The sequence below is a fragment of the Seriola aureovittata genome, chromosome 10 (genome assembly GCF_021018895.1).
Source record: "Seriola aureovittata isolate HTS-2021-v1 ecotype China chromosome 10, ASM2101889v1, whole genome shotgun sequence".
NCBI lineage: Eukaryota > Metazoa > Chordata > Actinopteri > Carangiformes > Carangidae > Seriola > Seriola aureovittata.
Window position 1 is genome coordinate 10,666,879 of NC_079373.1, and position 27,642 is coordinate 10,694,520.

At 42.4% G+C, this 27,642-nt stretch overlaps 1 protein-coding gene across 10 annotated transcripts in view; it reads right to left on the reverse strand.

Moving 5' to 3' along the window:
* Window positions 1–891: 891 nt before the first annotated feature.
* Window positions 892–27,642, reverse strand: part of tjp1b (tight junction protein 1b) — a 54,909-nt gene continuing 28,158 nt past the window's right edge. For 3 of the 10 annotated variants that reach the window (XM_056386985.1, XM_056386991.1, XM_056386993.1), the window contains 28 exons: window positions 20,464–20,520; window positions 19,809–19,933; window positions 19,589–19,691; window positions 19,042–19,357; window positions 18,560–18,666; window positions 17,966–18,134; window positions 17,707–17,851; window positions 16,619–16,630; window positions 15,034–15,167; window positions 14,337–14,442; window positions 13,551–13,701; window positions 12,794–12,902; window positions 12,482–12,701; window positions 12,047–12,231; window positions 11,860–11,955; window positions 11,418–11,500; window positions 11,098–11,308; window positions 10,891–10,991; window positions 10,428–10,778; window positions 9,859–10,089; window positions 7,935–8,795; window positions 7,269–7,360; window positions 6,598–6,813; window positions 6,335–6,471; window positions 5,466–5,940; window positions 5,066–5,283; window positions 4,336–4,479; window positions 892–2,656 (listed from right to left, as the gene is read on the reverse strand). In XM_056386985.1, the coding sequence (XP_056242960.1) occupies window positions 2,562–2,656; window positions 4,336–4,479; window positions 5,066–5,283; window positions 5,466–5,940; window positions 6,335–6,471; window positions 6,598–6,813; window positions 7,269–7,360; window positions 7,935–8,795; window positions 9,859–10,089; window positions 10,428–10,778; window positions 10,891–10,991; window positions 11,098–11,308; window positions 11,418–11,500; window positions 11,860–11,955; window positions 12,047–12,231; window positions 12,482–12,701; window positions 12,794–12,902; window positions 13,551–13,701; window positions 14,337–14,442; window positions 15,034–15,167; window positions 16,619–16,630; window positions 17,707–17,851; window positions 17,966–18,134; window positions 18,560–18,666; window positions 19,042–19,357; window positions 19,589–19,691; window positions 19,809–19,933; window positions 20,464–20,520 (5,250 nt within the window). In that variant the 3' untranslated portion in view covers window positions 892–2,561. Of the gene's footprint in view, window positions 2,657–4,335; window positions 4,480–5,065; window positions 5,284–5,465; window positions 5,941–6,334; window positions 6,472–6,597; window positions 6,814–7,268; window positions 7,361–7,934; window positions 8,796–9,858; window positions 10,090–10,427; window positions 10,779–10,890; window positions 10,992–11,097; window positions 11,309–11,417; window positions 11,501–11,859; window positions 11,956–12,046; window positions 12,232–12,481; window positions 12,702–12,793; window positions 12,903–13,550; window positions 13,702–14,336; window positions 14,443–15,033; window positions 15,168–16,618; window positions 16,631–17,706; window positions 17,852–17,965; window positions 18,135–18,559; window positions 18,667–19,041; window positions 19,358–19,588; window positions 19,692–19,808; window positions 19,934–20,463; window positions 20,521–26,725; window positions 27,065–27,642 lie in introns of those variants that run through there. The other 7 variants (XM_056386992.1, XM_056386986.1, XM_056386994.1 and 4 more) reach the window with 7 other exon arrangements.

Sequence of the window (27,642 nt, forward strand, 5' to 3'; positions counted from 1 at the left end):
AGGAATTGTCCGGGTCTTTAGGTTACTCTGCTCTGTTGTTTATCTACAAGCTGCCGATGTGCTCTGTAATCACTTTTATGGACAGAGCAGCTTTGTGACTGGTGGGGTGACTGACCTGCACAACCTTTGAGATGAAACAATACTCAGACTTTGTCACAAGCTTGGTCACATGACAAACATGTCGAAATCAATGAATTGTTCCGGTTTCAGAAAGTTCAGAAAGTAAAGTAACATTTTTAATGTTGTCAATGAACTTTAACCTTTTTCTTTAAATCGTCCTGCACTTAAAAGTGTCTTTTGCCTTTTGTTACATCACTCGGATGCGTTTTAAGACATTCACATACAAACGTGATTTTGTGATGTCACAAATATTTTGGGAGCCAGTCATGGTCCAGCATGCACATACAGAGCGGACTCGTGCAGCAGTTAAGGGTTGAATACGATTTGAATATTCATAGATTTTAGATTTTTGTCAACGAGGGAGAAGGAACAGATTTAATTTTCAATTAAGTAATTCAACATTTTGTGTCGAAACCCAGAACGGACATCTTCAAAAGAGGAACTAATTTCTGATTCATTGTCAGTGAACCAGAAATGGTCAGATTAAGAAAAACAGCAGGAAATTCATTTTTACAGAAAACATGAGGATCTTTAACTGAAGATTGTCGTTTTGTATCTGCAGAATAATCCACCTCACTGCTCACTTCACTACATTTACATGTTGAATGTGTTTATGAAGCAGCTGTAAATGGTAGAAAACTTAAATCTAGCACTCCATACTGTTAATACAACCTCCAACTTCTGAACCCACAGGAATCCCTCGAGCCGTCTGGGTGTGTCGATGTGTAAAACATCTGGAAGTTTGGAGCAACACTCGAATCCAAGGGGCAGTTACTTTAAAAATGAATTTATTTATTAATACAGTGGTATACTTAGAAATGTGTCGCAAAGAAAACAAAAGTTGAACCGAAGACAAATCAAAATAAATAAAAGAATGTCAGCCACACAGGAGAATAAACTAGTGTTGGGTTGAAGCAGTGTTATCATATCAAAAGAAAATAGTACTGATGTGCCATAATAAATTGTCTATTAGTACAAAAATACATTTCAGGGCACACAATACAGCATCCAGTATCACAAATAAAGGAAGGGACCACTCTTCACAGCAGACCCCCTCAAGTACATCTTTTAAAATCATTTAAACCAAGCACTTCTCTATTTTGTAAATAAGAATAAAAAGTTTTCTGACTGTTAAAAATGCCTTAAGTTGTGTGTGTGTGTATATATTGGTAGAAAAGTCGGACTTATTACTGCTTATGTCAGTTCCAAGGCTCAGGGGTATAACCAGAATACAAACATAACCAATGTAACCGCTTTGTCTTTTTTAACAAACGTTTTCTCTTTTATACAAAATAACAAAGATGTACAAAAGTTCATTTACAGAGAACCAAGGCCATATGCTAGCAGTATGTACAGCCACAATTTAAACATCTTCTAGCTTTTTGTATTTCCTCAGACTTCATATGCATAGCAGTAAAAGAAAGCATACCTTTTCATCAGCCTCAATTATTCTCGTGTGCTAAATCCAAGTTCACTGGTTATGAGAAAATGCAGAGACAACTTTTTCTTTCTGTAGTGATCGCTATAACTGAAGGATCCGATGTTTTAAAGTTTCACTGAAAAGTTAATATGCAGATAAGGCATCACTGCTTGCAGTGTACGATGGGATTTTCATGTGTTGAACTTAGTAGTAGCAGGCTTCTGGACCTGAGTCATAGCACATGCATAGATCTCTAGACAGCAGGAGTTTGTAAAATCAAGTCAGTATATTTATCTACGGTAAAACATTGCTACAAAACATCAGTTTTAAACAGAGAGAGCCCCGTCAGAACAAACGGGTGTCTGATACTAATACTTATCCTTCATTCTTCATATTATTTTTTAATCTTTATGATGCCTACGTTTTCCTTCATGAGTCAGGTTCAGCATTTCTCAAGTCCTCAGAGATCCTTCATGAGTGAAACGCATGACCACAGAACTCACAAACAAAAGTTTTGCATATACCAACTTTGTTGTTTGTGAGCGTTTTTTTTTTTTTTTCTTACAGTACGCAAAAATCCCATTGCACTATTAAACGAGTTTCCAAAATTCTCCTTTGTCTCGCATTGCTCTGACCTTTTTACAAAATTAGCTAAAAAAGTCAAAATGAGATTATTCAGTCTGTGCACCGGTCATGCATTCCAACTTCAGTTCCTTTGTTAAATAACTTCTTTTAATCTTTATTTTTTGCAAGCCTTGAAAGCACCAAAAAAAAAAAATGAAAGAAAAGAACAAGAGTACAGCCTTGGAGATGCTGGACTCCTCCGACTCTCCTTGTGTGTGTTTGTTTCTTTTTTTTTTTCTTTTTTTTTCTTCAAATTTTGGGCACAGTAAACAACGTGAGAGTATCAAGTTCATACTTCATCGAGCATTGTGCACCCCGCCACGGTGCAGGGAGCACGGCAGGGGCAACTGAGGTCCCCAGTTTATCACATTCAGTAACAGACCAGCTGTTGCCCTCTTCAGAAGTGGTCAATGAGCACAGATACACAGTTTGCACCCACCAGGTAGTTTGGGTCTCCAGGGAGAGATTTGTTCTGCCAGGTTTTGGGATCACCTGCAGGAAATAGAGACATGATGTCAGCTGCTGGAGAAACTCCCGTAATCTTAAAATGCGGAAAAGAAACGAAGAAGAAGAAGCTTAAAAATGAAACAGATTTCTCTGTTCCTGAATAACAACATGTACCACTTTATGAGTTTCATATTTTCATGTAGAAATGAATCCAGGATGTGCCATGAATTCCTGTTGCTCACCATGAGTTTATGAGATTAGTTAATGCTTAATGGATCATTAATTTAATGAATGTTAGTGAAGGAGCGGTTATTTCATACATTTATTTATTTGCCACCAAATGAGCCTGAATCCAGTTACTGTTGCAGGATATCAGATGTAAATGTCAACATGTTGCTGCAGGAGCCGACGCTCTCATGGTATTTATTGTTGAGAGAAGTGGAGTGTAGTGCAGAAGAGGAGGACGCGTTAAAGCAGAAACACTGAGGAGGAGATGCTGGTTGACAAATCAGAGAAGAACGATAGATATGTTAATGTTTCACATCAAAGTCTGTTTACAGGTCTTGGGGAGTTCTACTACATGTGCAAAATAATCTCCAACTGAACTGTCAGTGGTCGAGTTGTGGGTCATGGGTAATGTAGGCGTCAGGATATCTCTGGTCCGGCAGCATCGATTTTGATCCTTTTTTTTTTTTTTCAATTAGTCTGTTGTGAGACTGACAGTGTTATAGTAGAGAACAGCTAAATTACCTGGCCGTCATCAAAAGTAAATATGAATAGGTACTGAATGGGCAGTGCTGTCTGAAAGAACCTTTTCTATGTAACTGGATTCCAGCTCTTGTGGTGGCACAATGTATGGAGTGAACATTCATTAACTTATGATTCATTCATGATTCAAGTGTTAACTAATCGCACTCATAGTGGCTCCATCATCAACAGGAATTCATGATACATTCAGCCTCACTTCATGAATTCAATCATATGTCATGCATTAGTTAAGCAGGTGTTTTGTATAAATGTTACCTGATTATCTTACATCTTGACTTAATGAATTAAAATCACAGTCACAGTTCAGACGACATACAAACAGGTAATGGCTGAGCTTTGCTGATCCATTAATAATGAAAATCCTTTCTAAAAACTGAGCTCAAAACAGACAGAAAATAAACCCTCTGTCTTTTACAACAGTTTACTGGTCAAAAAACTGGACTGGAAGTTAAAGGATTGGGACAATAAAGAGTTAAAAATAAAAGATAACTAACAATTTCTCAATTAACTGAGAATGAATTGTTGTACCGTCTGTAAAATGTCAGAAAATGATGAAAAATAGATGACTAGCACAAGATATTCAGTTTAATCTTACATAAGAAAAATCCTGAGGAGCCGGAACAAAGTAATGTTTGACAAATGACATAAAACAACTAATCCTTCGTCAAAATTGTGTCAATTAATTTTCTGTTGGTGGACTAAAATCAAATCAGTCAAGCATTCGAGTGATAGTCTGAGTGACAGTTGAATTTGAAAGTGACAATGTTTTTTTGATCATAACTGTTAGGTAGCACAATACAAAACAAAGTCAAAGTCCAAGCAGCGCATGCAGGATAAAGAAGTGAGCAGGTATGAAAAACGGGTGAGTTGATTAAAATGACTCAGACACAAAGAAACGCTCCTCTCTAACCACCAAAGCCCACAGACCCCAAAAGGACAGAGAGAGGACAGCGTACCCGACGAGGAGTCGGAGGATTTTAGAGCAAAAGACCAACCATCAGGGGTCATGGACGCACAGTGAGGTAAGCGCAGCTCCACCGGCTTCAGGAACTTGAGTCCGTGAGGGCCACACATCACCAGCGGACTTAGCAGCGTTTCTCCTGCACAGACACACAACAACATTTCAATTACATTAAATTAAACGTGCAGGAAATAACCAGCAGACAGGATCATCTATTACCCAGTCAAGAGGCTAAATGCAGTCTGCTGCCAGGCCTTCATAGTGAATGAGAGTAAACTACAAACTGACTTGCCAGGTTAATTAAGTATGTACACTCCTTTGGCGTTAAATGTTCATTTAAAATATGCTAACATGGATGTGAATCAACTGTTTATTTACCTCTTTACACCCTTTATCATAAAGACATATATAGTGTAAGAAGTTTATGTAGTGCTCTTTGCTTTGTGTTTCATTGTGCAGCAGAACCAGTGAGTGGCATCAAATCTATAATTATCTGATAGAGGTGCTGCTAAAACTTTATCCTGGTGTAGCCATTCAATTTAAAAATACATATAAGCAGTTAAATGCCACTTTTTCACTAAAACAAAAAGTTGGTTTCTTTGTATCCGAAGTACATCAGCACCTTAAGTTTTACAGATTGCGTTTTGCTCCTCAGATGTAGTGTCAACTTGTTCCTTGACATATTCAGAATATGCAGACACTCTGTGTAGCAGTGCAGCACTGACCTTTCTCTTTGTCGAGGGGGGGCAGGATGCTGTTGTCCCGGCACACCTTGAAGTAAATCTCCTGCTCCACGCTCTCGGGAATGGCACCCTGGGGGATGATGATGCTGACGCCTGTCTCGATGGAGCTCAGGACCCCTCCGTTACAGTTGAAGATCCCCCGGGCGGTGGCCACCACTGTGTGCCCTTCATCCTCGTCGTCATCCTCCAGCGCGCTGGGGCTGAGGGACAGAAGTTGGCATCATCAGTCAAAACAGAGTAGACAGAGAATAATGTGCAGCAGAGGACGTGAGAGAAACTCCCCTAAGTACAAACAAGTATGTTTGTGTCTGTCAGCAGCTCAGTAATTACCCTCAGAGAACGAACTGCTGCTGCTCGACGTGAACATTTCTGAGCGTCTTACCTTACAGGGATGGCCTTGGGGATGGTGTTGATGTTATTGTGCTGGTATTTGGGCCTGTTGTCCATAGTGCGTGTGAAGGTGTCCAGGCCGCTGTCATGATCCAGGGGCTGTGGTGACAGCTGAGGCTTCCCGCTGCTGCCGCTGCTCACCACACTGGGCTTACTGAGCAGGTCTGTCTTCACCTGTGTGTCATTGGGCAGCAGGTTGTGGTTGAACTTGGGGCTCTCAAACTTGCGCTCAAAGGGCCGAGCTGAGCTGGTGTAAGGCTTGGGGACATAGCGGTTATAGCTAGTTGGAGCAGGAGCGCCAAGCGTCTTTGGGGGTGCAGCATCAGTGCCGTTGACTGGGGATTTGTCAGGGAGGCCCCTCGGGGGCAGATAACCCCCTGGGGTGGGTTCGTCTCTGCTGGCCGGCCTGAGAGCTGCCAGCTCAGGTTTAGGATTGGGTGAGCTCAACGGTTCAGGTATGGAGTTAGCTGGAAATGTGAGGAGGATACAATCACGTAAATACAGCCTGTAATTTTTCAAGTAAAAATTTCAAACATTTCTCAGTTGCAGCTTCTTAAACGTACAAATGTGCAGCATTCATTTATATTTTGTGATAGTAAACTGAGCATCACTGGGTTTGTTCTGATGCTTGGACATAAGCACTTTAAAGACGTCACCTTGGGCTGTGATGAACACCCCCCCCACATTTTCTGACATTTTATAAATAATCCATTACTGAAAAAACTATTTGGCAAATTAATCTGTAATAAATAATACTATTTTTTTGCAGCCTGAAACAGTAGAAGTGACACTTTCTTGTAAGTCTTGAATGTTCATTTACACTTGACAAGTACATGAGGCAGGAAACGTTAGAGAGCTTACCGTCATTGGGGCTGAGCTTGGGCAGTGTGTTGGGTGGGATCGCAGAGGCGGGGGGCCCATACTGAGAGGAGGGGCTGATCTGGGGCAGGGGCTCGTATCTTTTCTCCACTGGACTCACCTTCTCCACAGACTCGACTCTGCAGTAGCAAGACAGAAACAATACAGTTGATAAAAACAATCATGATTCTGTAGCTGCTCTGAGAAAACAGCTCAGGAATTCTGCACCTCGGCCCACTCTGCCGGCATGAGGTACGTTTTTATACCTGTTGTACGGGTAGGACAGCTGAGCTGGTTTGGGCAGATCATGGAAGCGGTTGATGCCAGGAGCAGGCTGGCCCATGGCTTTGCTGTCGAAGCTACGGCGATCAAAGTAGGACAACTGCTTCCTGTAGTACTCCTCGTCCTCATCTGGGTCATAGTGGTTGGAACGCACTACATCATCCAGAGGTTTAGTATGGGGCTTCTGTGGCTCAGGAGCCCTGCAGAGAGAGAGCCAAAAAAAAAAAAAAAAAAAAGATATTTTAACTGTGGGGACAGAGAGTAGATTGACTTACAGTCCGCTGAACAATGTTTTGACAGAAGCCATCTAATATATCCCGATGGTTATCAAGCCCTGAAATTATCAAGTATGTTTGAAAACAATCTGGATACCCCAAAACGGGGCGAGGAGCTCAGGACAGCAATGAGTCTGGTGCTGACCTTCTCACAACAGGGAACACAGAGGTTCCATCTATCAGTGCACACTTGGCGTTTGCAGGCCTTTGCCGTCTCTGCACAGCACACTTAAGTCTTGCTCGTTGCACAGTGACTTTACTCCACTAGATGGCGCTCAAACAACAATAAATGAATTCTACGACGCCATTGCAGGGATCTTAAGACTTGTCCTTCACCCACCTTCTCCGCAGCCGGGGGTGCTTTAATGAGGACTACATACCTATAGGTGGACTTCTCCTGCTCCAGGTTGCTGAGGGAATTGGCTTTGAGGACTGGGCCAGGTGCACTCACAGGTTTAGGAACATCTGCAGACTGAAAAGCAAGGAGAGAGTGTCTCTTTAGCGCTTCTTGCATCTGGTCCAGATTTTCGTTCACATAAATGGACTGCATGCACAAAGACATTGAGTACTATGGCTGACAAATACAGAAACAAGCTTGCATTTTCAAGTCCTGCAGTTTCTGGCTGATGTATCTGCGGTTTGGGAAAAGATCATTTGGACTCCTCTGAGCTTTGTTAGTTCTCTTGTGCTGCTTTGACACCTTGTGTACCTTGCATAAATAGTAATCGTCAAACTTCTTTAATAACCAACAAAGACCGACTTGACGTTTGGCCTAATGTCACACTTTGTACCAGGCATCGTATATATTTAGAATACGGTCCTAGTTTTCTCTGGTTAAGATTTAAGTTGTTTGTGTTTTAATTTTATTTTCTTATCTACCTCTTTTAGTGTCCTTATGTTGTTTAAGTGATTCATGTGTGACTCTAACTACAGTCCTTTTCCTTGTTAGCAATGTTTATAACTGTGTTGAAGTTGCTTTGTCTACCACCTAAATTAAATGTTTGACCCATCGAGCCGACAGCTGTACACTTATGTGAGGAACGTACCCTGAGTGCCGACGACTCTCCTCCCTCTTTAGCCCTGTCCATCGAAACAGACCTTTTATTCTCAAACATCTTGACTCTGTTGAGCACTGACTGTGGTTTCATGGCCGGGTCCTCATCCAGGTCTTCCCGGGGCGGGGGAGGGAGGGGTTTGGAGCCTGGGGTGACCACTGGCTCACCTGGGGAGGGCAGGGTCTCTGGTTTTGGAGGGGGAATGGTGGGTTCAGAGTTTATCATAGGGTCATGTATCCCTGGTTTATAGCCCCGGTTTGGAGGCCCAGGGATATAGGTGGGCCTCAGACCAGAGTCACCGTAATACTGCTTTGGAGGCTCTGGTGATCGAGGTGAATTAATGGGGAAGCCGAGAGGTTCTGTCTCATAAGGGGAGCGGGCATCGTAGCCTGCAGGGGGCGGGGGCGGGGGTTCATCATAACGAATGGGCCCAGGTTTACTGTGGCGTGGTCTGCCATCGTAGCCCACTGGTGAGGCCTCATCATAGCGTGGCTGAGGGGGGCTGTAGTCCCTCCCTGGTCCATCCTCATAGGGGGACCGGGGGTTGTAGCCCATGGGTTGCTGGTGGCCCGTCTGGTACCCTGCGGGCTGTGAGGACGAGGTCTGCTGGTCATAGGGGGGCCACTGTTCGTTGTAATGAGGCACACGGTTGTCGTAGTGCAGGTGAGAGTCAGTGTTGTGAGGCTTTGGTTCTCCGTAGCCGCCTCCATCGTATCCGTAAGGCGGGTGGTCATATTCGCGGTATGGCTGTTTGTCCTGGTACGGCGGCTGGTGACTGTAGCTCATAGACGGCTTCAGGCCATGGTTGATTCGCACAGGGTCCTCCATATTGTACAGATCTTTCTTGTACATCTGTGAAGAAACAGCACTAAATGAATACATCTATCACATCATCATTTGAGCTTTTAACAAACCACCATGTTGAAGGACAGAAAGCCGTCAGAGAAAAATGCTTCCCCAACACCAGATTAAGAATAATTAAATTCAATACTGAAAAATGAATCAAAATCTTGAGGAACTGAATATCATTAACCAGATTATTAGAAAAATCCCACCACCAATTATTCAAACAAACATCAAAGTCAAAGTGCATTTACACAAGCAAACCTTAATCCATTATTCAAAATCAGACCTGAATGCCTGTTTGACAAGATGCCTTTCAAGAATGATAATAATCCATATAAACACAACTGGATTTAACACGTTAACATGTTTCATAAACAATGAACTAACAAGCAATTTGCGCATTTCTGAAAGGCCTCATTTCAAACATATGATGTGTAGCCTGTAGACAGCAAATCTAGTTACAGTACTTCCTATGGAAGAAGGTTGATTTGTTGGCATCTACTCAGGACAGACTACTTTACAGAAGACATAATGCAGTGTGCTGATGTAAGTTTGTTTTTCCATAGGGAGAATTGCTTGATGGAAATCATTACCAAGAGTACTGTCTGCAGGTTAGCCTTCATCATGCAACCAACATTCAGTTTGCATCTAATGCAACGTCAAACTACTGGCACTACAACAGACGACACATCTACTACTACGATGCCACTGTAAGTGCTACTATCGTTCATCTACAGAAGAGAGTCAAAGCTGAAAGGAACCCAAAAAACATTAGGAGCCATGCAAAGGAAGTAAGAGGCAACAGTTAGGGCTGGTTGTGGATGTCTTCACCCTGGTCAAAGACTCAGATGTACCAGTCCTTCTGGTCTCCCAGCCCACTGTGGTGCATGTGGACTAGTCTGTCGCACATTTTCTCTGGGAGCCAGAGGCACACAGTGGGCTCAGTGAGTCACACAGTGTGGGCATTTCATGCAGAGAGCGAGTGGAAAGCATGTGCGAGAAGACAGGCAGTTAAAACAGCAGGCTGGGGCCCAGGCCCGGTCCGAGTGGCTGGTGAAACAGCGGGTACCTTTGGTTCTGGACCAGACGGTCCAGACGGGTGGGGTTCGTGTGGTGGTGGTAGGGGCTGAATAAGCTCAGGGGCAGGGCTGGGGCTGCTAAGTGAGTCAGCCTGAGGAGCTGCGGCTGCAGCAGGCGGCTCCTCTAGGTGCATACCCTCTAGCTGTACAGGCTGCTCAACAGCAGGGGGCGTTACCACCGTCGGAGGCAACGAGGGCATGGGCAGAGCAGCCTCATCTTGCTGTGAAGTATTGTTAAGAGACATTTATAACACAGCCTGCCAAGGGCACACAAAGCACAGCTGACCCCAACACCATGATCTTCTTCCTGACACTGAATCAGTTTTACACCAGCCAGAGAATGCACTTACAAAAATGTGGTTAGAATAAATAATATACCAGTAGCTTCTAAACATGTTTATGACTTAACAAAGGACATTTAATCTTAAAGATCAGGACACGACACTGAAAACAAAGGAGCTATTCCTCTGCTCTGCGGTCATATACTTTTAGCCATACATTCATTTCTGACCGGCAGAGCCTGCAGTGGACTGCCTGCAAAGCTAGATATGAACTTTACCTGTTGCGGAGCGGCCATCTTGAACCCAGCTGGGTCTATGCGACTTGCTGGGTCGGGCTGCACAGGGTGCTGGTACCCAGGGTAACCAGGGGTGTCCTGAATGACAGGTGGGTCTTCTCGCACAGGCTCTGAAGAGCGGGTGATGGCGGGCTCCGTGGGCAGACCCACCTCGTCATTCAAAGTCTCATCAAGCTCCTGGTCTGTGTACGCTCCGCCCTCTGTGTCTGTGTCCTCGTAGTCAGAAGTGTGGCGGCTGTCTGTGCTATACATGGAGTATTCGCTACCCGGCGCCGACAGGTAGGACAGACGGTCATCGTGGATATCCAAGTCATCCTCTGTAGTGCCATCCGCCTGCGCAGAGAAGAGAAACTGTCACCTCATGGCTCAGTAAGGCTCTAACAGGACTCGTATAATGCTGTTCAGTGCAGTGGAACAGAACAAGCAGTTGGCCAGTTTCTCTCACCTTGCCCTCCGACACCCACACCAACTGGTTCTGCTGTTGCTGGATTGTTTCTTTCAGAGCTCCGTACCAGCCGTCGTTCATATTGTTCAAGTTGATGGTGGCTAAGGGAGAATGTTTTGAGTTACAATCACTTCATCGAGAAACAAAACATCTAAAAGAGACAATATACATTTTTAATTAACTGTGTTTTAACACTGTGCCGCTCACTGGTGAACAGGTGGTGATTATTCTTCCTCAGTTTGATGGCTCGCTCATAGAGCTTCCTGGCGCTCTTCCTGGACTCTGGACACAGTCTGGTCCTCATGTTCTTCACACCCTGCTTATTATCGGGATTTAAGAAGACTACAATCGGGTACCACTGAGCATAGTTCAGCCTGTCCACAGCGTTCGGAGTGATGTCCAGCACAGCATGTTTGTCCTTCATAGGGTAAAGAAGGGGAAGAACAAGAATGATAAGTACATATCTGTGGTGAAATAATCCAAAAATCTCTGATGCACATTATATGATAAAAAGGAGGCAAACTCACTCTGTCAATGATCTGCTTGATGGTGTGAAGACGAATGATTCCTGAACTACGCTGGTCTGTTCCTGCATCTCTCGGTTCACTCTCTGGAAAACGTGGTTCAAGAGATTCATGAAGAAACATTTCTGAGTACAGGTTCAATAACTTTGCAATATAATGCATAAAAACATATTTGCAAACATTTAAACAGTAGATCAGGGATACTCCGAGGTTCTTGAACTGAGAGAAGATGAGGTTTGCCATTCATGGGTCTAATGACAGATTCTTTAAAATATGGCAGCTGTTCATCACGACCAATTGTAAATGGATCTATCGCTTGTCAAAACAGCTCAAACTGTGAGTATGTAACCGTAAACCTTTGTTTGTGTTATCTGTCTGTTGTTGTCTTGTGTAATTGTCCATTGAAAAGAAAGTGGTAAAAAAATAAAAAATAAATAAAACATACTTGCAAGCTCAAAAAGATCTGGCTCTTCTCTGGAGAGTTTTTCTCGAGCAACGTCAGCAATGGGCCCAAAAATGACAACCGGTCTCAGGAAACCAGCTGCAAAGACAAATAAATTAATAAAATTATAATAAAAATAGTCTCACACTGACAAAATGTACAGCCTGCCAGACACGATCAGACTACTTACCCTCTCTCAGTACAACTCTTTCATAAGCTGGGAACTTTGTCTGGACCGGCTGGGAGGAGAGGTCCTCTCGGCTCTTCCTCAGGTTCCTCTTCGAGCTGCGAAGTCCGCGGAACCTCCAGAAGTCGGCCCTGTCGCCACCTGCTGTTTTGGGTAGCGTGTACTGCACGCTGGAGAGCTGCTCCGCTCTGTTGACAAATGGCAGAAAGACAAGTTCTTAGTGTAACGTAAGTTAATAGAGGTGTCATAAACTTGGCACAGCCCACCTCAACACTGCCAATACCTAAGGATATTACATGGCAATGATAATCATAACAAATGTAATACAAAAAGGTTGGACTCGCTGTTTACTGTTGTGACAAACATTTATCCAGCATGTCACTCTTTTAAGATAACTGACAAGGCAGAGCAGATACACGCCTTTTAGGATGTAATCACCTGTTCTTGTTGGGGATGATGCCCCTCTCCACCTCTTGGTGGTTCTTGCCGATGCGAATAGCCAGCCAGGAGCCCAGCTTGCCGTTGTAGAGGGTGTCCACCACACGGAACACCTCGCCCTTGTTAAAGCTTAACCCATATGGAGATTCCTTTTCGTACTCAAAGTGCGTCCGAATGTAGAAGGAGTCACCGACATCTGACTCCACAATCCGTCGATAGACTGAACAGGAAAGAGAAGTGAGTCAAAAACACAGGCCGAGGAAACCAATAGAACGGTATTTCTTTTCTCCTCTCCTTACTCACTTCACTTACCATCTTTCTTCTTCTGGGCCAGAATGGTGACCTCTTCACCCTTAGGAAGGTCCAGGAGGAACAGCACCGCCTCCTCTCGAATTATGTTTGCAAAATCTACATTATTTACCTGGAGTTTAGGAAAACAGAGGTCAATTGTTTTATGTTTTTCATCAAATAAATTCACTCTTATTTTGGACTTTTAAGTTTAAGTTAAGACTTTATTGTCCATAGTGCGTCTGACAGAAAGAGTATATCTCTATTTAGATAAAGGTTTACATAGCTCTTCCTGTTCTCGGCATTGCCTGGGTGACTTCAGGTTTTACTGCACTGCAAGAACTAAAGCCATTCGTCATTATACTTGGAGAAAAAGAGGAGGAGGTACAAACAGCGAGATATATGACTGTGAGGAAATGGGACAAACACAGCGAGAGGAAACTGTTTTTTTGTGTGTGCTCCCTCGGGGCCATTGCTAAGAGACCAGCCAGGAGGCACAGGAATTTTGGAGCAGCTAGTGTGTAAAACCAGGAATAAAAAAAGGGAGAAGCTCGAGGATGCATACCCCATTAAATATGGCTGTTTACAGATACTATAATGTAACCCATTCAGTTAATAAAGACAATAAAAAATGATCCTTCATACCACAGATTAACAACAAGTTTTCAACATGCAACTTTTTGCAATTTCTCATTTTACACCAACTTTTCAATTAAAATGCAAGGGCTTGATTTCAGCTCTCAGCTCATACACTTACTGTGTTAAAAATAAAGTAACTCACCCTGAGAATTTGGTCGCCCTCCTCCAGGCCCTCCTTAGCAGCTGGGCTATCCTCCAGCACTCCAGCTACAAAGATGCCCACGTCATTCCCTCCAGCCAGACGCAGTCCCACGCTCTCCCCTTTCTTGAACTTCACCAGCTTCATGCTCGGCCTGAGAACGAAGACGAGAGTTAGGCTGACACGACATCATTTGATGGAATTTCCTTTTTACGAATACAAACTACACTTTATGAATAGTTAAGTGACCCTTGTTTGGCAGCCAGGTTGCTCTTTTTTTGATACACTTCACTCTTTTGGGATCTTACAAAAGCACATTGTTCTGGAGAAAAATTTAATCTTAGAGAACATTTGAATCCATTTCAACATGTTTGCTACTGACAAAAATAACCACAGTTAACTGTTTGCACGGCACAAAAACAGTTGTTGATAGTTGTGCATCCCATAATATTCAAAGCTGCTTATTCACCTTGCCAGCAAACCACTATGTGCCATGTAATTCACACCTCTAAACAGCATTGCATTCTTAGACCTGCGGCATGCTTCATATGAGTTGATGGGAGGATGTGCATGGGAGCACTACAGAAAACGTCCACTGCATTTCAAAGATGTGCTGTTGCTGCACTAACTTGTGGTTAAATTGTTTTCCTCACACTGGCCTTCTCTTTTTAATGAAGTGAGCCAAGAGCTAATGAAGTTAGGCGCTCACAAAAATTCACACAGTAGTTTCTGCTATGTAGATTTTCATAAGCCTTTTATACTTCATACATATGATGTCATCAATATTACCGTAGGATGCTATCATCATGAGCAGCACTTGGCACAGGGGCATCAGAAGGACTGACTGGCAGGTCTACATCTGGCTGTCCAGGTTGAGCATACACCGGCTTGGGCTCTAAACAAAAACACACAGACTCATGTTATTAATGCAGACAGATGATGTCTACTCCCCCAGACACTGTCACAACTTAACACTACTGCAGATACATATGTTTAACTGAGAACAAGCTCACTAGTTAGAACACAACTATTAAAAACAACACACACACACACGCGCATGCGCGCGTACACACGCACACACACACGCGCACACAGTGTCCTGAGCAGGGAGGTCAAACAGAAAGGCAGCAGAGTGCTGCAGGCTGGGGAGGAACGTCAGACTCGATCAACTCATACGGTTTATTTTCACTTGGCTCCAGGCGAACTGAGCCAGGCTCAGCAGGCGTCTGGATCTAACTGTTTTTGGTCATTGTGCTTTTAAAAAGGGCAAAAATGACTGGTTCAAACAGGATTTCATTTTACTGTCATGAAGCCATTTAATGTTCGGCTGCAAATGACAGGCACAAAAACACATGCTGTTTCACTTGCTTACGAACCTCATAAGTATGGATGTGGGGCAGATTAAAATTCTGAATGATTTGCAAATGATTTCTCTTACATGTACACACAACGATCAGGTTTAATGGCTGATGGTTGGATCTCTGACCTGGGAGTGGTGGGAGCTGTTTCTCCTCTCTGCCAATGGCTGACTCCTTCGGTTTGGGTAGAGGAACCTCCTCTGCTAGCTTTGCTGGCGTCGACGCCGGCTTTGAGAGCCGTTCGTCATCACGACTTCGGTGACTGCAGACAAAAATAGATGTTTTTCTACAGTTTATCTTTGGAGAATGACAACATAAGATTATAAATAGTGTATTCTGGAGACGTAGATCTTGGGGGCAACAGGAAAGCTTTAGGGCAACAAAGTCTTGACAACACACAACAACACCAAGGCCTAATCTAGACTAAATGAAGATTTTCTCCTGACTGCAGTGGACACTGGCTGAGAAAAGAAAAACAGGTGAAAAGAACAGCTCAAGTCTGAAGCTGCATCTTGGTCTTGAAGGTCACCACTTTGTCTTTCCACTCTTTTGTGGTCTATTTTTAGAGCAGCTTATCTAAGGTGTCAGAGTGGATTCTGTCCTCCAGGTGAATTTCACTGTGTGGTTCTGGCTTTAGACCAGCAAAGGTTTGACTTTGATGTCAGTTTTATAAAACATTAAGGCCATGTAAACCGATACACACCAATCCTGTCCAATTATGCCTGAGATAATAACTGTAACTGATGACAGAAAGCCCCTGTGTTTTCATAAACGCTGACATTCCCAACGGGTTTCAAATGAGAAATCAGAAGGCAACAGAAGTAGGCAAAGCGGGCTGACCAGTGGTACGGTTCTATGGCTCTGACTCAGACCTCCTGGTCACATGTCTGCTCACTGGCACAGCTTTACTGGCAAAATCCTGCCTTATTCACAGGCTGGTCAACAAAGAAACTATGAAACACCCTGTTTGAAGTGGCTGCAGAGGAACAAACTTCTTTTTCAACCCAACCTGGAGGAGGCCGTACTTTTAACTGCCAACTTCCTGAACTGAGAGAAAAGATCACAGGTCCAGATCAGGTTCAGATAAATACTAACATCCTGTTCCAACATTTCCTTCCTGTTATTTAAAATACTCGATCTAGATGTGTCATCAAGAAATTATTATAAAACATTTTTGCCTTTGGCATCTCAACGTACACATATACAGACATTTAACAGAAAAGAAGGAGCAAAACTGAGTCAGACATGATATGAACAGAGAAAGTACAAATGCTGAGCCACATGTACATGAGGAGACAGTTGACACTGATTGTTAGTGATGGTCTTCTGTTCCTTCATTGTTGGGGCCATATTGTCCGTGTGCCAAACATGCGGTTTGTCCACCAAAACACTGAGGAGAGACAGACATCCAGTGACAGTTTTACTGGACTCTGTCATCTCAAGTCAAAACAAGAGGAGTCACTGAATAAGTGATGCCATATGGGGTCATTTCAGTAAGATTTCATTAGCTAATCATTTGCTGCTACACAAAACACTGATTTTTATTCATCATTTCTCTATTGGAACGATGGCTGTGAGATTACAATAGTTGTTAAAGTTTTAACACTGAAAACTAGATCTAACTGTCTATTATCATTCTACTTTAAATCTATTCAGGAGTTACTACCACTATTATTAGTAACAATTCACCCTGGGTAATGAGTGATGACTTACGGTATTCTCCAGCTGTTGACGTGTAAGAAGAATAAAAAAGGCAGACAAATTAAGTGTCAGTGTTGATGAGACTATATTCATAAATCTTTCCCCGTTGCCATATTATATAATTTTGTAGTGTCAGAAACTGATGTATGAAAAATGCTTTTTTTCAAAATGAAAAAGGACACAGCAGTACAGGTTGAGCAATTAACTTTTACAGTAAGCAGAGCGGAGTTATGACCTGGCGCTCAGTTCCAACTTTGACCAAGACTGACTCTTTTGCAGTTTAACAGTTGACTTATTTTTCTTGGGTCAGTAAGCAGTGTGAACTGTGGTGCTCTACTGAGTTTAAATGAAGAATTAATGAGGTAGTTTCAAACAAGGTTACAGTCAAAGAAGTGCTGAATGGGCTGACGGCTGCTATTAACCCAAACAAAATAAAAATCGAAAATCAACAAAACAAAAAATAAAACCGAGCCCGTCTTAACAAACCTTGACCGACAGAAGCACAGGCAAGTTATGTAGCAGTTTTTTTAATATTGATCTTGGACTGAAACAATCAATTATTTTAACTAATGATTATCTGCCCATCACAATTTCCCAAACCTTCCTGTGCTGTCAAAAAAACAAGTAAATAAGAAAACTTAAAATAATGAGTTTACTACTGAACAAGACAGAGAAAAGCACCAAGTCCTCACATCTGAGAAGCTGGAGTGTTATCAAAACAGATGTCAATTTCTTTCCTGTTGATTGACTAATCAATTTATATCTTCAGCTGTACATCAGTAATATGAAAAACAATTCCCTCTCAATCAAAACCTTAGTTGTTTAAGTGTTGCTGGTAATCTAATATTAATATATAATGATCATAATAAAAGTAATAATCTAGTTTTATCATACTGGTACATTCTTGGCGGTAAGGGGGCACTGCCGTGGTGTTTGGCTTGAGACTTCTTTCTTAACTCAGCCGGAGAGAGAAAGTAGCAAAACTGAGTTGATCTATTTAAAAAAGATTTGAGATTCTGATTTTCATACCTATTCCCCTGCCACGTCTTTCACGACAGCTAAAAAGCAAGAATCTAAATCTGTGGACAGATGGTCTTTACCTGCCATTGCTGATTTGTGGGGGCGAGTGCCGGGAGTGGTCTGAGGGCTCAGATCGTCTGTCTGGAGAGCGGGAGCGGCTGCTACGATGTCTGTCATGCGATCGATTGGAATGGTCGGATGCCAGAGAATGGATATCTGAAATGTCTGATCAAACAAGAGCCACTGTTCACTGACGGCAGTCTGAAACACACACTGACAAGTCAGGCTTTTAAGATGTGCACCACTTCAACTGAATCCAGCACTTCACACCACTCTCACCATCTCTGTCAGAGGCGTTGGCTGAAGGAATGCTGTCATCGAGGTCAGGGATGTTCAGCAGGGTCGCCCTCTCGTCCCTCTGAACAACCATTTTTAGCTTGCCCTTTGACCTTTCTATCAGCTTCTTGGCGTCTATCAAAGAGAGGTTCTCTGTCACTGTGCCATTGATCTGAGAATATCAGGAAAAGAAACTATTAGACGTGACATGATAAAGAACATTTTACACAGCCACAGAACTTCAAATCAAAAGTAAAAAAATAAAAATAATAATGATGTTTCAAATTTTAATATAAACCAAACATGAAAAGATAAGTTGGGGCTACAGATGAATTGTTTTAAGGGCACAAGATCAAATGTAAATTAACTGCTGAGTTGAATGTGCTAAAAGCGTTAGACAGTAGAAAATATATAGTAGAAAACGGCAGAACACATGATCAATTCTTTTTTTCTCCAGCTCCATCAAAACCAGAAGGAGAAAGAGAAAATAATGTAACATTTTCAATAGTTTAATTCATCTTTAATATTTTATGATGTTTACATATCAAATGTTCACCGGGCTTCTCGTCTCCATCCCCCACTCTCGCTCTCTCTCACCTTCAGTACAACATCCCCTTCCTGGATGTTGCCGTCCCTGGCTGCCAGGCTCTCAGGGGAAATGTCCTTGACAAAGATGTGGCTGGCCAGGCGCAGGCCATATTCTGCTTACAAAGTGAACGACAGCAACAAAGACAATGTTAGCACAGAGTTCACGTGACCACACCACACTGACCACGCTTCGGTGACATCTGCTGCTCCCACTGGGATTAACAGTACCGATTAAAGAAGATTAATTGCTCTTCTACTTAGATTTACTTGAGTTAACTTGGATTTTGCTGTGGCTGGCAAGTTTTGTTTACTCTGGCAGTTAACCAATGCTGATTTGGAGGTCTTACTCTCTTCTAAAAGTCTGGCAGTCTGGTAATAGTCGGGTACATAAAATGGCAGGTGATTTCCTGGATTACCAGCAACTGTAATTGGTTCAAAGACCATAAAACTTTGCAGCTGTACCTTTTTATCCCCGACTTTGTGAGCCTCACCTTCATTTTTGCGGGATTTTACAAGTGTGACCTTGGCAGGACGTGGGGGCAGGTTGTGTGAGCGGCGGTCTGAGCGAGGGGAGACACTCCTCTCCCGCGAGCCGCTGCGCTCACGTTCCCTGTCCCTTCGTCCGCTGCTCCGGCCGCTGCGCCTCCCCATGGCCCCACCCACACCACTGTAAGCGCCACTGCGCCCGCTCCGCGTTTCGTATATCTCCTCATCGTAGCTGTCCTCCTCCTCGTCGTGCTCTGACATAGTTTCCCTCTCCCCTAGGCGGCCCATGGGAACATGCACCTTCCTCTTCCGTCTGATTGTCTGGTCAAGGGAAACGAGATATGACATCAGCCTGACAACCAATCAGTTGCACTAAATTGAGTCAATCACGCTCCAATGATCGTGTACATTTCTCATACAAGTCAACTGTAAAATGAGAGAGCTCAAAATGCCAACATATGTACATGTGGCAACACATGGTTGTTCCTGATTGTAGTCTTTTTTCCTCTTAACTCTTTCTAAAGGAATTCATTATGGGACATTGACACTCACAATTTTGGCAATTTTCCCACTTTTACGAAGCTGCTGGACTGCGTACGCGTGCTCCACATTGTCCATGGAGACGGCATTGACCATAACGACTCTGTCATTTTCCCTAGAGAGAGAAGACATGGAGAACAGACAAGCTGGAGTCTTTCTGGAGCAGGCAGGGTAATTTAATACTAATAACTTGCAATCTGAGCGGGCTTCCAATAACGGAAAAAAATCTTACTGCAGTAGGCCTTCTGCTGGGCCTCCTTTCAGCACATCTGAGATGACAATGGAGGTCTCGCCGCTCTGAAAATGAGGGTTATCCCGACCTCCTGATATGGCTATCCCGAAGCCAAACCCTGGTGCCTGCACACAGAGAAAAACAAATACATCCAGACACTGATTTAGCCGTCTGTGCACCACAACAAAAGAAACCAGCATGAATCCATCTTTTTAGCTGATCTGATACAGATTATAAGGTTATTGTTAAGAAAACATTTGTACCTGATTGTACATTTTCCATTAAACCATTTTTTTCTGAGCAGACTATAACGTGAGAAAGAGTAACTTTTCATCACCAGCACCCTTATAGACTGCTAATAAGAGTAGAGAGTTAGCTTATTCTGTGCAGCTTGTTTTTGCATCTGCATTTGTGGAGGATATTTAGGCAATAGAATCATGTAGAAGATGTGATGTGTTTAGTCTTTTCTCCCAGAAACTGTGCAGACGACATGCGATCCAGTGGAGATGGGAAGCAAAGGAAGAATGGAGGGATGGGGGAAGGGGGCAAAGACAGGAAGACAGACAGGGCAGACAGATACTGGGACGAGAACCAGGTTTCAACATACTATAGATAGATGTAGAGTGCAACTGACGGAGGATAACAAGATACCTACCCTGTGTAGTGTAACTGTGTGCTGTTCCCAAATGACAGTCTCCTCCATTGCTGCGCTCTGGGGGACAGAGACAGAGTGTGATTAACGTAAGAGGTCCAAGAGAGTTCAGATCCAAAGAGACAAATTAAAAATGGACTGATCCGCCTATGACCAAAGTGACACACACAGATCCAGTCAAAAGAAGTGTCACGTGTCCTGTCAAGTTTCCTTGAACAAATCAACAAACGCCCATGTTCTGAGTTATTTTACATCTTTGCTGCAGTTGGCAAAGGTTAAATGTTAAATGTATATATATATATATATTTTTAACATTTATCCTTTGGCTCAAAATCTGCTGCTTTCAAGAAAACAAAAATAACAAAAAAAACTTGCATTGTTCAAAACAGTTTGTTCCTGAAATAGAAATGAATGAAATAGATGTGAACACCACCTCTAACAATGATAAATTTAACCTTTCTCTAAGTCTGCAGGATGGTATTTAATCATCTTTTTTTTAATGAACAATGTAGGTACATTGTTCAGTTAATGCCTTTAAAAATAATTTTAAATTTTTTTTTTTTATAAACAATACCTTCCTGGAGGATTTTGGTTTAATTTAATCATTTTAATCACATACTGTAATGAAACTAACAAGAACAAAAACATTCTCTGGAAAACCATAACTAAATAAAATAATAAATGTTTTTGAGAGACAACTGTATTTGACTGAAGCCTGTTTACAATCCACTGCCTCTCCTCTCTAATGTTTCTGGGTTCTCCACAGGTGAAATTTGATAAAGATACAAACTGTCACAACCAGTTTTACACTGTTGCCTATTTACAGTGGTAGAGATCACACTGTGCTGTGCTTGGTTTTACTGCAGCACCCTCACACACATATTCAAACAGACTCATACTATCAACATGCTGGTGTCAGACTGGAGACTCTCTGCTTTATAGCAGGTCCACACTATGAGGTCCAATGTTTACAGTGCACCGAATACAATAGGCACAATGACAAACACCGTGATAGATACAATGAGGCCCCGCTGACACTCAGTCGGAAATGAAAGCACACAATCTGTCACATTACCAACCAGAGAGGATAAGATGAAGGTCGACTCATTCAGCTGTTAGGTCAGCACTGTCCTCTGCGCCGCGCCGCACCGCTCGTTTCTTATCTCTCCTTCTATATCATTTCACCTCCATCACAATCTCACGACACATTAGACATTCAATGACTGCGTATAAAATACTATTAGGTTCATCCCTTTGGGGCAAATTACAACCCACATCACAGCACCTAATGCAATAACCCCCATCTGTCATGTAAATTGATCCCAGGTCTGTGACCTTAATAGGTGAGACTATCACACATTTCCCTCCTGCTTTGCTGGTAATTTCTTTGACACCTCCAACACTTACAATAAGGCCGCCTCGGCAGAAAGCTCATGGGGAAGAATGATCTCATGTTGCGGCACATTAAAGCGTGATGACAGATGAGCGAAGGGAGATGAGTCTGATATTAAAAGCAGTATTAATTCCAGTGTTTGGACACTCAGCTGACATTGCCAGTGTGTTGGCAGCTTAAAACCCAAAACATCTAGTAAGTGTCCAGCTTCACGTTGACAAATAATACAGTATGTACCCAAATCGGCATGACAACCTGCTAATGGTTCCCGAAAGTGATGATTACGGCTACATTTTGGACTGCAAAAAATGAAAAAGTACAGTCAATTTTAAAGAAAAAGAAATGCCCTACTTTGATTTTGTATGTTAGAAAAGCACAGTCTGAGGTAGTAACTTATCCAACTGTCTCTGTTGCCATCCTGTTTATTGTTTTACCACCCAGGCTTCCTTCAACACATCGTCCTTACGTCTGTCGAGACCTGTCGGCAGGGTGCCAAACGTTAGCTAGCGTCTGGGAAAACAGGCAGCTGAATAAATCGCCACAAGTGGCCCCAGACGTTCCCGGCAAGGCAGCAGAAGTCACAAACCCCTCAAGCAGCTTATGGTGGACTCTCACACAAGGGGGTGAACAAAAGTTTGAACAAGGGAACTCCTCCTGGCCTTTTATACAGAATACACTGCACGTGAAAAGGTAAAAAAAAAAAAAAAAGAAGTCATCTCAATATTAACAAGACTGCTGAAAACAGGTATGAATTCTCACTGGAAAGTTTGCTCTTTGGGGAGGAGGATTTATGCCTGTGTCTAATTGATCAGCACTGTGGAAACGCTGATGTAAAGAACTCTAACATTTCGTCCGAATTTATAGAGGGTTTGCCAGTAAACTGGAAAGTTATAGGAGGTACTTGTTTCCAGTCGACATTCCACTTTCAGAAATCCTTTATAGGCACTAATGCAGCATAACACAAACATGCACACACACAAACGTATAATGTTTAGGCCCCCTGTTGCAGCGGGGTTGCAAGAAATATGATTTTGTTGTCTGGAAAATATGATTAGAGAATGCTTACTATGCCCAATTCAATACAAATAAATCACCATAAAATTAATGGAATGTAAAATCCCAAATGGAGCAAAGCAGGGGGAATCTAAAATGGAGTAAAAACTACACAGAATTAAGGAGGAAGAAGAAAAAAAATAACAAAAACAGATTTAGCAGGGTCCTGCAGTGTGTGCATCTCTCCCTCCCTCCCCTCCCACACACACACACACACACACACACACACACACACACACACACACACACACACACACACACACACACACACACACACACACACCTTTCACTTTGAAGGGATGTAATTTTGCTTGCTCCTCCTGCAGAGCTTGTTGCTCTGGTAACAGAGGGGGAACAGTGTGGTGTTGTTCAAGTGGCCTGACATTTTCAGGCCGTGTCTGAAGGTACCTCTCAACTGTGGAAGGTTTAAAAAAAGACACGGCTGAATTAATTTAAAAACAAAAGCCTGTTTTACATTTTAGATGAGCACCACTTATTTGCTGCTATATGTACATCTACACAACGTCTGCACAAATGGCCTGACATTTGTCAAACACAAACATGTTACCATTGAAGAACACTTCAGAAGTGTTGTTCTTTGTGGGAATTAACAAAGTTAAACAACAAAAGCTCTGCAGAACAGCAAAAAATACTGTTTTCACATAGCATTTTGCATCCATCCACACAACCAAACCAACACTGTAGTAACTGATTCAGAGGCAAAGGCACTAATCTCAACAGGCAAGCAAACAGAAGAGAAAGACAAAAAAAGGAACAGCTTCCCATAGTTTGATTTGAGCTGTGAAGACTCTGCACTGCTCCTGTACACAGTTTGAAGCAAAGTCTCATCAGCATCCAGTGACTGATGAGTTTTTGTGGCTCTGTTGTGTATGCCCTTTATGGCCACAAACAACTGGTGCCAACAGAAGCTTCATGCCACAAGCCGGAGCCAGGGCTGGCAGCCGCTCCACAGTGGAGACACACCATGTCGGTTGGGTCATGCTTGGGGGATTACAACCAGGCAACTTGGGAGCCAGCACAACGACACAGATGGACTACAACACAGATGGACCACACAGCTGAGAGTGGAGAAAGTACAGGAAAGCTGTGGTCAAAACGGACTCTGTCAGGTCAATACACGAATGGTAAACAACACAATTGTTCAATGAGCCCACATTGGTTTATTCCTCTGCAGCAGAACAAGCTACTGAGGCACGTCTGTCAAATAAAAGCTCCACCAACAGCATTTTAAGATATTAATTTCAAATTTCAATATAGGGCTGCACTAATGATTAGTTCCATTATTGTAGTGTACAAACAATTAGTCAATTAATTAGTGAGTTGAAAGAAATTTCATCTGGAACTATTCTGATTATCTATTAATCATTGACTATAAGGGATGTTTTGAGCATAAATGACAGAACCTGACTGAGTCCAGCTTCTCAACTGATCTTCTGGTTTTCAGTGTTCTGTGATAGGAAACTGAAAATCTTTGGGTTTTGGATTGTTGGTCAGACAAAAAACAACATTTTAAGAAAGACACCTCCATGGGCTCTCAGAGCTTGTGATTTGGAATACTACAGTCCAAAAGATTGATCAAGAAAATATTGAGGTTAATCAATAATAAAACAATAAGTTGCATTACATAAGTACCTTGTTGATTTATCAATTAATCCTGTATAAAATTTAAAAAAAAAAATCCAACAGTCCAAAACAGACTCAACTTGCTATCACAGGCGGCTAAGAAAACCAAATAATATTCATATTTGAGAAGTTGTTACAGAAGCAATTTGCTTTAAAAAGGGCTTAAAAGATTCATATGTCAGTTGATTAATCAATTAAATTAGTACTTGTTTAATCTCTAAATCAATTATGTCACTGACAAATATGGCCAATGTTACTAGTATCTGAGGCAGGCATTTGTAGTATGTAATATTAGTAAGTAATTAGTAAGTAATATTCATCTATAAGCGGTGACGAAACTGAAGCAATGACAAACACGTGTACAATGTAATATTAGCAAAGTCTGTGAGCCACTTTGGCAGCGTATCAATATTTTGACAGTTCTTTTCAAATCCAGAAATCAATCACGCTGGTACAATACTGAGAGACGTCTGGAGTTGCATTACAACCCACACCTCACATCTCTGCCTCCGTCTTCACTTTCTAGACTCTGTGCTGTAGCGACCACAAAAACAGAGAATAGTCAACTGCTTTGCTGCTTTACAAATAGTGGCGCATTTATTCATTCACTGTGTAAAATAAAATCTGAACCAAAAAACGACCCATGACGAGAGAAGCTAAGATGGTGTTTCATTCACTTTAGAAGTATCATTAAAATTAAAGAGTGCTGGCTCCCCAACTCTCTATTCAGCAGAAAAACAAAATCATTTCTTTTGAGGAGGCAATATGGTGGGGTGCTCAATTCTCTGACTTAGAGAATAGATTTTGTGCTCTAGTACGGTTTAGGGGTGAGGCAGAACCTTATTCAATTTTGACCGCTCTGGGACCAGAGTAGCTAAAAATAGCTCTCATTAATTCTGCCGTTGTGATGCTGCAACAGAGTGATTTAAGGGAAACTTGCAGCATGAACACTGGAGAACATTTAATAACCTTTGGTTGAATTAAATGCCAAAGACCGACTGAAACAAATGATGCAATACAGTGAAGAAAATACATTCACTCCTCCCTAGTGCCCATTTGTTGGATTTGTCTGTAGGGTCTGAAGAAAACAGAGAGGTAGATCACTTTCAGAAATCATTTACAGCACCAGAACAGAGAAAATGTGGCCATTCAAACAAGTATTACAACAGAGGATGCTTAGTGTTGATGCCTGGATACCAACATTAAACAGAATGGTACTGAATCACATTGTGGTACAAAATTTAGCTCAGAATTTTTGCAGATTAGTTGAAACAAAACAGATTCAGCAACATTTCTTTTGAGAAATTTAATAAGACATGACATGGTGTTATACAGTTCTCTGCATAAAACCACAATTCACCACAGCTCTTTAAAAAAAAAAAAAAAAAAATCAATTTGAGAAAAAACACAATTTTTCTATTTGGGACCCAATTGAATTTCCAGCCCAACTACAGATGGATCCCCACATGATAACAAGCAGCAAAATTGCTCAGTGATGCTGAGTCTAATGGAGGAAAATAAACATTTTCTCAAAAGTTCTAAGTAATCAAAATCTTATAACCATTAAATCAAACCAGGAATGACACTGACACAATGCATGCCAGCAATAAACAAATTGCTGTCCAAACAAGCATACTTTCAGAACACTGTGCAAGTTGCACTGCAGCCAAAGACAGAAAACAACAACAGGATCATACTCCACTGTGGCTGCCGGCAGTGAAGCAGCAAACAAGTAGAATAAGATGATTGATCACTTCAGAAATTGAAAACGATGTGCAGGAGACTGCTGGAGACTGCTGACAACTGCGAAAACCCCTCCTGCTTTGGAGAACATATTCAAATGCTAACGAAGGCCCGTGGCTTAACACCAGTCAGGAGGTCCCCTGAGAGATAAGTGACACTCTGCACATACAACATGGTTAGACACTGTACTGCAGATCTCTAATGGAGGGGAGAGAGTAGCAGAGATGCAGCACTACATGTGTGATGAGAAGGTCAAGAGATGAAACCTATTAACTGTGACATGAAACATAATCATTACATCCACAAAAGACACACACGTGCAATATTAAAAGGCTACAGTAAAACAGACTTAGACCTCACTCCGTAATTTCTTTGGTTTATTGCTTAAGTATTCAGATAAAACTGGATGCACAGAAGATCAGGGGTACTTACATCAGTTCATCCTGGTCACTACAGAGGAAACAGACAAAAGCCTCTCAAACCTCCAGCTACTCTTCAGTAAATCCAGCAGGAGATTCCTGCAGATGCACATCAGCAGCCTCAGTGCATGACCGCACCAATCAGTGCTGGGAGGCACTTGCCCCCACCTTCCTTTGCTGTTTTCCTAGCTCTGAAACAACTGAAATTACGACCACAGGTGAGGGGTTATGAAACACACCCCGCAGCTACACCCTAATGCTTCTTGTGCCCCGCACGGGTCTGTGTCCTCTCCCAACATCTTTCTTCAGAATTTATCCCTCCCTTCAGCTCTCTCCTTACACGCTCATGGGATCGAAGCAAATCCCCTCTGGCTTGGCAGCGATCTGTGTGGGATCTGCAGTTCCGCTACAGCATGGGACTCCTCTGTACTAGCGAACATCCATCCGCAGTGTAAACTGCTGTATCGGACTTAACCCTCGAGCTGCCGTGTTGAACCTGAACAGAATCTATCAATTCTCTCTGCATGTGGGGCATTATGTACGCCCCTCCTCTCCAGGTGTGCTGCATTACATGCATAAATTATGCTAATCGGGTCAGAGACATCCCACAGAAGGTTAGCTGTCAGTTTGATGGTCAGCAATCATAAACATATAAAGCAGGAGGACATTATACTTTGTATTTTTTTTTCTGCAGCTCAAGACAGCATAAATACAATCACCATTACATCACACCTTTAACATAAAATTTAGCCAAAAATTAACAGGTTGCTAAAAAAGCAGATGAAAATGAGACCAAGCTTAACGACCCAAGAAAGGGAAATGGGAGGCTGAGAGAAAAGCAAAGAGGCACATGTAACTTGTGTAACATCCCATATACAACAAGAGAGGTTGTTCAGAGAAATTTTGTCATCTGAACAAAAATGTAGCGGT